Source organism: Myxocyprinus asiaticus, chromosome 49 (assembly GCF_019703515.2).
Source record: "Myxocyprinus asiaticus isolate MX2 ecotype Aquarium Trade chromosome 49, UBuf_Myxa_2, whole genome shotgun sequence".
Classification (NCBI taxonomy): Eukaryota; Metazoa; Chordata; class Actinopteri; order Cypriniformes; family Catostomidae; genus Myxocyprinus; species Myxocyprinus asiaticus.
In genome coordinates this window covers 9909959-9924007 of record NC_059392.1, presented here as the reverse complement: position 1 = coordinate 9924007, position 14049 = coordinate 9909959, and the positions used below count along the sequence as shown (strand labels likewise).

At 35.6% G+C, this 14049-nt stretch overlaps 1 protein-coding gene across 2 annotated transcripts in view; it reads left to right on the top strand.

The window, feature by feature from the left end:
- Positions 1-14049, top strand: part of LOC127438407 (protein strawberry notch homolog 2-like) — a 60511-nt gene that overhangs the window by 14787 nt on the left and 31675 nt on the right. Inside the window, exon 4 of one of the 2 annotated variants that reach the window (XM_051693967.1) lies at positions 6888-6996. The exons of the other annotated variant lie outside the window; for it this stretch is intronic. Within the exon in view, the coding sequence (XP_051549927.1) occupies positions 6888-6996 (109 nt within the window). The remainder of the gene's footprint in view (positions 1-6887; positions 6997-14049) is intronic. 2 annotated transcript variants of the gene reach the window in all.

Genomic DNA, 14049 nt, shown 5'->3' with positions numbered 1-14049 from the left:
GGAAGCAAAGAAATCTCTGAAATTGACTTGGCATATGATAGGTACTTTATCAACACAGCCTGGTCCGTAACTTTAGTCAACAACACATTGGAGCCCTTGACTCTCAACATGATTTTTTTCCTAGAAGTCTGCTGTGTTTCTTTCTGGTTTGCCAACTTGAACTTTATGGGCTTCACGGAACATGAGCTGAATGAATTTTTGTGTAATATATATATAATATAATATATATATATATAATATATATATGTAATTCATATATTCATACTTACTTAAATGGTTGCTTTACATTTATATAAGAATGCTTTTACAAACTATTTACATAGAAATTTGTTCTACTTGTGTTTCATAAATAAGCATGTTTACATGCACATTCTTAAAGTGATTATGCTTAATAAGCTGACAAAATGCAAGGTCATATAAATGCCTTAAACCGCTTTCCTTTATCAGGGTAAAAACTGATTAACACACTTCGATTTTTGTCCATTACCCCGATTGCAATGCATGTAAACATCTTTAGCGGCTTATACAAGTCTGTTTACGTTTCAAAAGCAAAGAATAATTTGATGATTTCAAGTCTCACGTAAATGCTGTTTCTTTGCATTGTTAGATTTGTTGAAAAAAATGTTTAGTTTTGTTAGTGTGCATGTAAACGCACTTATTTTTATTTTATTTATTTTTTTAATTTCATTTAGTGATGTTAGTGGTGCAGGAATTACACACTTCAGCATCTAAAGAATGTATGCACCTAACACCACATTCTTCATAGATTATGTGCTATCATTCTGGAATCATAACTATGCTTTACATAATGTACTGGTATTTGTCAGTTTTCTACCCCAGGGGTATTTTTGAAAAATCAGATAATTTCGCTGAACAGAGGTTACGTGAATGAACCTGCCTGCGCCACGCCACGGGTGCTTTGTTTATAGCAATTGTGAAACTGTGGGAAGTCCTTTCTGAATATTTATGGAACACTGTAGTGATTTGTTGAAGCAATATGGCACAGAGAAAGTGGGCAGATGAAATATATGCAAAATAATGTCGAAATAAGGGTCTCGGTTTCAGAAAGAATAACATTTTGTGGTTGATGCTAGAGTCAGTGCTACATCCTGTCTACCTACTCCTTGGGTGAAAAAAACAAGTAGAAAACTTTTCAGGATTTCATCACCTTATATATGAAAACTTTAATGAGATTTACCATAAAGTAAAAAATCTTTTTTTCTTTAAAGTTGATGTGTGCAGGTTTTTCTATGTTAAATTACGTTCTTCTATCTCAGCTTAACCCTTAAATGCAAGGGCGTTTTGCAAAAAAAAAAAGCATTGAAAAAACAAAGCATTTGAAAAAAAAAATATCAAAGCATTTTTAAGACAATAATAGAAAATAATATCAAATAGAATAGAATACACCGATCAGCCACAATATTAAAACCACCTGCCTAATATTGTATAGGTCAGAAATACTCAAACCAGCCCGTCTGGCACCAACAATCATCCATGCGATTATCTAATCAGTGAATTGAGTGGCAGCAGTGCAGTGCATAAAACCATTCAGATATGGGTCAGGAGCTTCAGTTAATGTCAACCATCAGAATGGGGAAAAATTTGATCTCAGTGATTTGGACTGTGGCATGATTTTTGGTAATCAAACAATTCCCAGGTCACTTAAGACCTGAGGGTATGCATTTAAGGGTTAATATGCACAGATTCTGTTTGGTGACAATAGTGGTGCAGAAATTACACACTTCACCTTTATTAGGCTATACTTTTCGTACTACATTCTCCCGGTACATAACACCAGTTTGCCCACTTTAATGAGGTGAAATAGATGAGCCAAACTCTGAATTCAAAGACAATGATGAAAATATATTAGCACCATTAACACTTTAAGCTCTGAGGGTGTTTTTAAAGATTTCCTGTTTCACTGGCATACCCAAAAATAAAGGCTTATGACTCGACAAAAAAAAAAAAAGAATTGTAAAAAATATATATATATATTTTAATGTTTTTTAATGATTAGATTTTGATCAATTCTGAGACTCTTAGCCAAAGATACTGCTGAAAAATTACAAAAAACTTATATACAAAAACTTAATAGCCAAAAATTTACTTTATTTCTTTTTTTTCTAATTTGACATTATATATCTCTGGGTGTAAATAAGGTAGTACAATTTTGTGTCAATTTAACAAAATAATCAAAAGTTATAGCATGACAAAAATTATTTATACTAGTGTACAAAAACTTCTCTAAGTGTCCAAAAGCCTCTCTAAACAAATAAAACAGTAATTGTACATATTAACTAATTACACATGCAAACACAACCATGACTAAAGGTTTGCATAGCATGCAGACATGATTTTAGTAATGAGATTTCACAGAATGAGTTTCATTCTGTGTCATTTGAGCCATCATTGAGTCTGTGTCATGTACTTAGTGCCATCTCTTGGTGGCCATATGTAATTAGAGTGATTGATCACATGAATCTCTGCCCAAATATGGAGGACTATCACCACTGGTTGGAGCAATCTGAACCCAATCCGATTGGTTTAGCGCTGATTTGTCTGCAAATTTCAAAGCACTTTTTCCGTTTTGGTCATAATGCCTACATGCATTGTAAAGTAGAGCTTCTAAGCCTTCAAACGATACCTGTTTTGTGTTGGTCAAGATTGTAGTTATTAATATTTTGATAATTATTTTTTTCTTGCGGGCCCATCCGAGATTGAAGGGTTAATGAATCACATGTTTATATGTCTATTTTACTGCCATTCTACCTTAGTCATGGTACTGCTAGCTCAACATTTATTATTTTGACATAATATTCTTAAATTGAAGCACATATAATAATAGTCTTTAGGGTAGACACAGTAGCATAGTCTAGGGCATACGCCATATGCCCATTTATCTTTCTTAGGATTTTGCTAATGCCCACCTAAAATAAGTGATGATACGTATGGCCGCCAGTATAACGAGTAGGCTTTTGACCTGGAAATTTTTAATTCTAATAACGTGATGCCGCAGCACCGTTGAGGGAATTTTTCTTCATAAATTTACAGTATGCCCACTTCTTCAGATACTACTACACCACTGGGTAGAGACATCATATTTAATTTGATGTGAATGAAAATGAGCCTGTGAGGGATAAAAGTACATTCCAATCTGATGTTGAATGTTCAGATGACAAAGGAGTCTATACTTGTGAAAGACTCTCAGGAAGCATTAAAATAGGAATACAAAAAAACAGAGTGTTTTTCAAAAGACTATACACTTCATTGGCAGCCCTGTATATTTAGGCAAAATTATTTTGTAGGAACGGGAATTATGGGAAAGGTTTAGTATTCCAGAGGTTACGGAGCAGAACATATTGTATTGATGTGTTGATGGAATGTTGTTGAATCAATGCGCCAAGTCTGCGGTGCATTAGCAGAAGAAGGGGATTTCCGTATAACGCTGTTGAAATTTGTTGGATTTTATTTAAGGATCCAAACTCAAATGTGCTGGTCTGCAAATGAACAGTTCAATAAGAAGGATTTAGTGTAAACACAACATGAAATCAAAATGGACCCTATTTACTTTTAATTAATGTACCTCATTGTGCATAATTAATCTGTGCACATTTGTTTGTTTTCAGAATCTTTCATTAAGATGTAATAACTTTCTCCTCCTCTAAAATGACTTTTCTGCTGATGGGTGAGGGAAAAAATCGTATAAACGAATAATATCAAAGCCTAGCATGTTTCCATCCAGTCAAATCTCGATAGACAAATTCAAGTTCCACTCTACATTATTTACCACTGCATATTGTTTCACTCAGAAATATGCAACAATAAGGAAGTTAACCTCTTCAACTCTGGAGCATTTTTGTTCTGCCGGCTGCAATTTTTCAAACTCAAATTTAAAAGCTCACCATTTACACATACTGTGGACTAATTGCCCAAAATTGGTTTCATTTTTTCAGAAAACCCCCAAATTAAAAAAACAGACTCCAATGATTCACAAATAATATTGTGTTTACAATGTTTACAGTCTAATAATGAATATAATTTTTATTTAATCTTTATTTTTTTATCATTTTTTTTTATTTATTTTTTTTGCTCCTAAATTTGTAAGCATTTAATTTTGGTTCCATTTCCCTCCAAAAAATTTCTTATTTTTATTCCACTAGATGGCAGCAAGTAATCGAAAATATAATTTTTCCTCTATCACTTTCCGTCACAAAATGCAGATCTGAAATGAAGGTGGCGCTCTAACGCAATTTAGCCCTCAAAGTTGTTCTCGTCCATAGACACTCAGTCTAATTTTCAGTTCATGCACCACCCCCATTGTTTAGATTTCCTCTGAGTGGACTAGAAGCTCAATTTAGGAGATCCTCCCCTTTGCAGTGAGTAAAAAATGGCTAATTGTTTAGAAAACTACCTAAGTTAAAAGCAGATATTAGGTTTTTAGCTATTTGGGGCTTACAGCAGCAGTGATCAACGCATGAAAGAGAATTTGTATTTGATGTCTTATAGAAATCATATTTCACTTTGTGATTCTTTTGAACTTATTGCAGCAAAATAAACTGTACAGTCACATTCCTGAGCATGAAACTTTGATTTGATATATGATTTGTCTATTTAAGTATCATTTGAAAGACTTCTTTATTCATATGAATATTTCTACCACATTACCTCTAGGTGGCGCTGGTTTGCAACGCAAATGTTTCAGGCCTTATTTTGTTATTTTATGTAACATAAAGGCAGAATTGATGGTTATCTATGAAAAGGTCAGATTCTAAGCTTTTAAATGATACCTCATATGCCTGAGTTATGCATTCAAAGATATTTTAAATATAAACTCTTTTCGTGACATAGCGCCCCCTTTTGGACCAGCTGGCAGGTCCGCAGAGTTCAAGAGGTTAAATTCATTTTGAATGCTGATTCATGTAGTTTTTAATATGGCTGTTTCACCCAAAAGCAAAACTTGTTTCACGTCTTTTCATCCAAAAAATACATACTTAAAAGCAAGTTATGATGATATTTGTCAGATCATCATTGTTTAGCCTGATACATGTATATATGAATTTATGACATCATGTATTCTATGTTGCAAAGTCGGCACTGTTCTTAAATAACCAAAAATCGGACATGCACAATGGCAGATTGCTGTCAAACATTATCTTCCGATATGTTAAAAAATATCCTCTGAATTAAAGACACCATCGTGAAGCTTCCTGAAATGTAATGTGGTGATTTCCCACAAACTAAGCTGATGTGAGAGAGAAACAGAACTGAAAGTGAACATCACATGACAAAGGCATGACTCGGAAGGTTGTTAATGAATGAATGTCACATGATGCAGTTTCCAAATGTTAACTAAGCTCTTTATTGGAGGATGAGTCGCTTTTAAAATGCGTTGATGATTAATTTACAGTGTATACATAATTGTGTACACAGTTATAAACAGTTGGCATAGAACATTTGCAAACTTCCTACAATTAGCTTTAGGTTTAAGACAATGTCTACATTAATCTGTTTCCTAAAGTCTTTGTTTTCCAAAGTATGTGATACTAGAAAGAGTTATCAAAAGTCTCATTTTCGGTGGAGGAAAATGCTTTTCTAATGTGCATGAGGCGCATAAACTTAGCAAAATCAGTGCGGTTTCAATTAATTTATTTTTGTAGACATGGCCTAAGAACATGTGAAGTTTGGGCTGGTCTTCGTCAAAGTTCTCCACAAAATCCAAATAACTTGGAAAAGACCACAATACTTTTTCAATATTGGTGGTCACATTGATGAAAAGTCTATTACTCCAGTCTGTTTGTTCTTCTCATGGATGTTTGTATGGATGTAGGTGGTTTTAAGCAAAATGTGACATGCAGCCGATGCAAGAGGTACTTTTGGATCCATAGTTAGTAATTCTGTGAGACCTACTCTGCCCTGCTAAGCCAAGTAGATTGATTGACCTGCCACATATGGTTTATACAAGGGGTAGTGGTGGCTCAGCAGCTAAGGCTCTGGGTTACTGATCAGAAGGTCAGGGGTTCAAGCCCCAGCACTGCCAAGTTGCCACTGCTGGGCCATTGAGCAAGGCCCTTGACCCTATCTGCTCCAGGGGCACCACATCATGGCTGACCCTGCACTCTGACCCCAGCCTAGCTGGGATATGTGAAAAAAAGAATTTCACTGTATATGTGCAAATGTATAATGTGTGATAAACAAATATAATTATTATTAATTATTATAAAATAGTTTCACTCGGTTTTCTCTGAATCTGAGTATAATTGAAACAAACCCGTCTGTCACAGGGCACATCGTTGTCTAAGAAACCTGATTTCGGTCATAACTCTCAGCATTTGTGTATTTATTATAAAAAACTTAATATTCAGTATATATTTTGGTGACTACTTGAATATGTTAATAAAGGCTATGTCATGCAGAATAATGTTAATTGGATCATTCTAATCCATGGTTCAGATTTTTCACACTAGATCACTTTCTTAACCCTTTTTTTATTGCAAAAACTACATTTTGTGTGGTTAAAATTACGTTAATGTGTAATTTACACAAACGTAAGATCAGAGACTTTATAAGCAATTAAAGTCATTACATAGATTAATTTTTTTTTATATGTTTAACCCTGACTTGATTGGTCACAATATAGTTAACTACAGTTCTTGTTGTCTCTAGGATGCGACAGTATTTGTCTTTATTACACAAGTGGCGATTTTCCTTCTTCCTTATTTGCTTTTCTGTTTATTCTGATCTGATACATTACAAAACTTCTTCATCCAAGCAAGCCTGTAATCTCATAGTGTGGATGAGGTTGTCGTGGCTGTGCAGTTGGACATTCCCTCTATAAACTTTCATTGTATACCAACACTGTGCTTACATTATTCTGACTTGTTTCCCAGGCAACACCTTTTCAATGGCACGTCAGAGATGCTCACGGATGTGTTTCACAACGGCTTCGACTTTGACTTCTCTAGTCTTGGTCTCCCTAGGAATGGAGAACTCCCTCAGGTAAGGCTGTTGCTTTTGAGAATTAAAGGGTTCCCACAGTTTTGATCAACTTGGAAATATCAAATTGATTTCCAGGTCTGGAAAAATCATGAGAATAAGGCTGTCACGATTATGAAATTTGCCTGACAATTAACTGTCAAACAAATAATTGCGATTATGAATCGGGCTTTCATAATTAATTGTCATATAAATTGTCATAATTCTTAAGGTGCATGTGTGCTTCATACACCTTAAGAAGTCATTTTTACACAACTTCAAATATATAAATCAATTAATAAAATAGGGATATTTGATTTCCTTGAAAGGCTTTAAAAACTTATATAATAATACATTAAAATATTTCTAAATACTTATAAGTATGTCTCTCTATTTGATAAACTTTAGTTTTGGTAAATTTTACATTTACACTGTTGTTTTTGGAACTCATATATTTTTTATTATTTATATTTTTATAAGAAAATAAAATGTACATTTTTATATTTTTTTTATGATATTTTATTATGCAAAAGTAAAATATTTCTGTTTTAATTTCTTCACTTTCACGCGTAATTTTAATGCACTTTGATTACCGTATTTTCTGGAAATAAAGTCGCACCTGACTATAAGACGCACTGAGTCAAAATCATGTTGTTTAGAGAAATAAAAACACAGATAAGTCGCATCTCTGTATAAATCACACTGACATTGGTTGCATGCGGCATGCATTAGGACCCGGGAGCAGCCGCCCGACTTCCCTTCAGACGCTTAGATGTCAAACGCGCTCCGTGTAAATTACTGTACCTCAGAATCTACACATCGTATCACAGTGTTTTTGGGCTTGTTTAAAATGGGAGAATTTGCTTCAAAGGAGCACTCGGTAATTCTAATCCAATACACTTTTTGTCAAATTCTGCAAATATCTCAGTCTGCTAGCTGTCCGTTCTGTGGGTGGGCTAAAAAAAAAATCTAGTATTTGTACACAGCCCTGGCTCTGTAAATGGGACAAAAACAAAGTGGATCGGACCGATCCACACAACACTACTCCAGCCAATCATCAACAGGGGGTTGTTCTTGCACGTGCACAGGATGGGGGTTGGGGGCAGAGCGAGAAGGAAATTCATTAGAAGAGCGACGGCAAATCTGGCTGATGCAAACTTTTTAAACTCCCAAGGAGGACAAATGGCTGAGAAACAGACCAAGAGAAAAAGGTCAGACGAATATAAACTAAAAAAGAAGGATTATGAAAAAGTTGAGGGCTAGGAGCCGTGTCAACATTGGCGAGGCTTTTCAGCAGTGGAGAGACCTCCGAGAGGTAAAAGGAATGAATTTGCGTGCATGAATTTGTGGGGGTGGAGCTTACAATTGAGCACTGAAGGAAGGTGTGTTTTTGTTTTGGCAGTTGAGTTTGAATATCAACAGTGTTTCTCAGGAATCGCGTGCACATATAAGTAATAATGTGTACAGTTTCTCATATTCTGTTTATGTTTTATGAAAGAAATGCGACAAGTAAGCCACATCTGTAACTCTATGCTGTGCACAAATAAACATTGTATTAATTCATTAACATTAGTGACTGTCTATTTGTAGATATTTCAGATATTTGCAACCCTCTTTGCAATGTATTAATTATCCTGTTCACTGACTAAGCGTTTTTACTACGAGTGTGATGAAATGTCATTTTGTGGGCATGTGAGGAGTTGCATTTGTCAGCACCAGTGGTGTAGAGTTTGTTAGAACAATAATGTTATGATGACAGAATATTTAAACTGGTAGCATAAAGTACTTTGTAAAGGTAAAATATTCTGAATTGGCAACTTCATAACGCTTCTACCATCACTATGACTGATGTTTTCATCTGTTTTGGTGCGCGTGTGTTTCACCGACCGACATCAGTTACGTTTAAATGATATAAGTATATAATTAGACTGTATATAAGTCGCTTTGGACAATAAGTCACAGGACCTTTCAGATGATGAAAAAAACTTGACTTACATTCTGGAAAATACGGTAAACCCATGAGCCCTTATTTCTCATGAAGCAAAACCTTTGAGGTTTCTTTTCATCATTTTATCATTCCACAGAAATAGAGTAAGCATGCATCTCCTCTGTGCCACTGCATGTCATTAACACTGTGTGTATGAGCCCGTTATGACCAGGAACATTTGCCATTACCCTATTGCTTAAAGTGAAGCCGGACCGCTTTGCGTTTAATATCAAAGTTTGATATATATATATATATATATATATATATATATATATATATATATATATATATATAGTTTATATTTTAGAGCGAGCCTCTGCTGACGGCACGTACATCAGAGCTTTTGAGAATCGCTTTTCCGGACAGGAGACAGGAGGATGTCTTGTTGACATCCGCGTTGCGGCTCAGTGAGGCTCAGAGTTCAGCTGAATGACACACAAAAGTGCCGTTGATGGCATTTATATATTAGCTTAAAATTTCCTTATTTGGGCATTAAAATATGATTGGAATTTGAAGTGCACAGTAATCGCGGTTATCTCAAATAACCACAATCTGATGATTATTTAATAATCGAGACAGGCCTACATGATGAGTAAAATCTTGAAAAGCTATTGAAATTTCTATATTAAATATATATTTCTCTAGTTTGGCGCTGCTAAAATATTAAAATCAGCTAGAAAGTGCTCTAAGTGCTTGTGTCGAGTAAAACATGTGAGTTTGAAACATTAGACTCTCTGTTGAGGGTCTTTATTTGAGTGTAATCATTTCAAAAATTCATTCAAAAGATTGGTACCTGACATACTGTACAAATGGAAGTCTGCCCAGTAATCTCTAAAAATATTGTTTTTTTTAAATGCATATCCTGTAATCATGAACGACTGGAAAATTCATAGAAATGTATTAGTCAAAAGGTCTGGGAACCCTAGAATAGGGATTGGTTGGGTTATCAGATCTCTGAGGCTTTGAACCTCCTTTGAAACTCCATGTAGCTATTGGTAGAATTGAAGGAGACAGTGTTGATAGTCTTTAAACCATGTCTAGACGGCACAATGGCATGTTATTGATGAATGGATAATGTTACGTGGCTCGATTTGAGATTTTGGTATCTCACTCTATATTTATTTTTTCTTTCCACATTCTGTTTCTCAGTTTCTCTATGATCCTTGGTCTGCAGCCTGTGCAAATCACAGTTTTGTGTGTAATTTTCAGTTTTTAGTATCTCAAAATGGTTCCAAGTAGCATCAAATAAGGGTTCTTTGATGTGTAACCATAGCAGAACCCTTTTTAGATTCCATAATGAACCATATTTTGATAGTCAAACAATAAAGAACATGAAACCACAAGAACAAGAGTTATTTTTGTAGATATGGTTCAGCGTAAACAGTGTTCTGTCTATTGTAGTATTTAGTAAATGCTATGACATGAAGCTTGGTAGCAACACAAATAGTTGTTTTATTGTTTATTTTTTAAAAGGGAACAGCCCAAACATGACAGACAGTAAGTCACTTGCTGACCAATGTGCATGTAATTTTCCTCCTTTTGTGGGCTAAAAACAGCTCATTCTTTTCAGTGTTGTGTCACACCTTATTCTGGTCACGTGTAGACCTGTATAATTAAAATAATGGAGTTGTTCTGAAGCTGAATACACCCTCCTGACCCTACATAAGACTAGGCGAGTATTAGCCGTTTGTTTATGCCCTGCAGCTCTCTGCCACGTTCAGTGTGTAGGAGTGAGACACCAGCGGCAAATTTTTGGCTCTGGGCAGCGCTGTAGTGCTTTAATCGGAACGTACTTTGACACTTTAACAAAATCATGGGTTCACTGACTTGCGTTAAAGCAAGTACTTGGGCCATATCAAGTCCATTTAGAGTGCACTTTTTCAGCCGTCTTGGTTCCATGACTGTTTTTTCCATAAGGATTTAATGACATTTTTCACAAAAGTGTTCTAAGCCATAAATGAACCCAACCAACTCTGAGGTAAATCACCATGTCACAAACTTTGATTTGAAAAAGTATTTGAAAATCAGACAATATACCATTAACTGAAGCCGGATGTGGTCACGATCACAAACACACACAGGATGAGCTGAAGGAGATTGCAGGAGATTGCAGTCCAAAGTTACGAAGTTTTATGTATTTCTTCAAGCATGAACAAAGTGACGTTGATTTTGCAGGTTAGTGAAACTGGTGTAACTGCGCAAACTGAACAATTAAAAATGGTGACGATTACTATACAATTTCTCTGTACGAAGCACTGAATAGGTCTTTTGTTCAAGCTGTCAAACCACAAAGTGATATACTTGTAACAGAAAATACATTGTGAAGGCTCTATGAAAGATACATGTTCCCAATAGTTCATCCAGTGATGGCTAGAGTAAATAATGTTTGCCCTTTGATAATGATTTGGATATAATTTAATTGAAAACTATGTGTGTTGAGCTCCATGGCACTGCAGAATGTTGAAGCTGAGCATTGGCGGTGTGTTCGTACCTTTTTAGAAAATAAATAATTGTTTTGAATTTAAGAACACGCCGTGACATCTGCCAGATGCGTCCAGTGTGCGACCCACTTTGCCCACTTACCCTGCCTCTCACACTTTTAAACAAAGATGTGTTGAGAAATATCTCTGAAGAGACAAAGACGATTGTGCAATGAGCAGCCCTATTTATATCTGAAAAAAATTCCAATATATATCGATAATTATCGGGAAAATCTTCCGATTATCGATGCTTAAAAAAGGCATCGACCCCAAGCCTACTTTAATCTCTGCTCAAGAACCTTTCCTTCATCATCATTTTGATCAAGTACATCAGGAAATCTGATACAGAGACAAAAAAAAAGGTGCATGTTTTAGTTATCCACTGTTGTGGTTGATGCCATACTTTTCATCAAAAAGAACCATAAAAGAACTGTAATAATATACAGCATAGTCATGGTGCCCAACATCGCCAGCATTCCTAGCTACGGTTGGGAAAGACTGACTCTCCATCGCACTGACATGAAGAAAATACAACTCATGAGCTCATGACTAATCAAGCACGAGGAATCACATCACCTCACTTCGGCCTTCCAGATTAATTCAGCCAAATCCATTTCTCATCCACTTCCAGATAATGTGTGCACATCCCTTTCCAAAAAGTGTTATTGAAGAATCCTCTTGTAAATAAACTTTCAAAGCTTGTTCAGGATATAGTTCCTCATCATGTGAGCTCTCTCTGGTCTTCCTCTTTTTGTTTAGAGACACGAGTTGTTGTTTTCAGGATGCTTAAGTGTAGAATGAGAATAAAGATAGACCACAGATCTGATATCCTCCGACCCAGAGCTTTTTGCAGGCTATTTAAAAAGCCAACAGATTTGGTAGAGATTCATGGTGTAAAAAGTACCAGTTGGGTGAGTAAATGATGACTGAATTTTCACATTTGGGTGAACTATCCCTTTTGAAAATATTTAGTTTTGCAGACAAGAGCAGGATATCTTGTTGCAGCCGTGGCCTTGTGGCGCCCTGAGTGGGAATCGAACTTGCTGTCCCCTTGCTGTCCCCTTGCTGTCTCCTTGCTGTCCCCTTGCGGTGCGTTGTACAAGATCTTCCACTACTCATGCAATTATTTTACATTTACATTTTACATTATATCAAAGCATAATTAAATCACATTTACGTGAGCTATAAATGATCAAACGGTGAGATAAGCATCAGCTCAGTGCTGTGTTTCACTTTGGCTCTTTCTCATGATACAGCTGTTCATGCATAAAGGCTGATTGTCACCTGTCACGCATGCTGTTGCACCTGCTCTGAGGTTGCTGATAAATCCGCAGCCGTGCAAAAACAAAACTCAACCTTGTGCGTGAAGAGTCTGACTGAACTTTTTAAAACTGCTCTGTGAAATTGTGCTAAATTATTTGCTGTATTTATTATATAATTATTTACTTTATTTATTTGCTCGTACATTCACCTGCATTAATACAAATAAACAATTGATTAAATAATGCATTATGAAAGCAAATGTGACTGTGGATGCAGACTATTTTTAATTAATTAAACAGTTAATTTGCTCAGCCCTCTGTGACTAAGGTTGTGTGGAAGCATTGCTCGTTTTTATTAGCTTTAATGAAACAGTACATACAAATGTCATAGGGCTTTACAAACTAGAGGAAAAGAGAGCTTACCTGAAATCTACAACACAAGAGAATTTGAAACCTTATAGAGACCACAGAGGCTAGAGCAAAGCTCGTAGACATGCTTTCGCTTACTTTAAAAGCAGGCATGTTTTGTAGAGCATGCATCATCGTAGGCTTTAAGAGGATCTTTGGAAAGCTTTTTTTCATGAACTACTTAAAACCTTCATTATGCAGAGATTCATTCATTCAAGTGTTCAGACGGCCTCAAGTGGGAGGTTGTCACATCCGAATTGCCGTAAGTGGATTTCAGAGGAAATGTACTGTTGTTAATTTTGCTTACATAAAATGTGCATTTAACTGGAAGCCGTTTTTCCTAAACACCTTTAAGAAGATATATTTTTTCAAATCTGTTTTCTATCTTTTCTTTCCATCTCATCTCAAAGTTGAGGTCAAGTTATTATGCCCTCTTAAAATGTCTCATTTGACGCATATTTGGGCCACCACTAAATTACCTTTTTTTTTAATTTTTTTTAAATTTTTTTAATGTATGACGCAGTTTCTAGACTCACCTTTTGTATTCGTGTTTTAACACCAAAGAAAAAAAAATGGAATTGTTCAGGAACATCATACTGACTAAAAATGTAACGTGTCAATTATAGGCACTTTTAAAATCTGATGGAAATAACAAGAAGCCTTTTGCTCCATCTTACCACCCACTCAATGGAAGGATATTAAACATACTTCAGGCCAATAATTGGTGACTCATCTTTACTGATGTCTCAAAAATAATGAATCACTGCTTTTAATTGTCTATTCACCATCATGACACTAAAGCAAGGCACCGTTCTGTCGCTGGGGCTACCAGTCACTGGCTACTTATGGCCATGGTATGATTCTAGAAGACATTGTTTTCTATATTAAGCCTTCACTATGCCTGGGCCACAGTACTCCGAACTGATTAGACTTCCTAAGA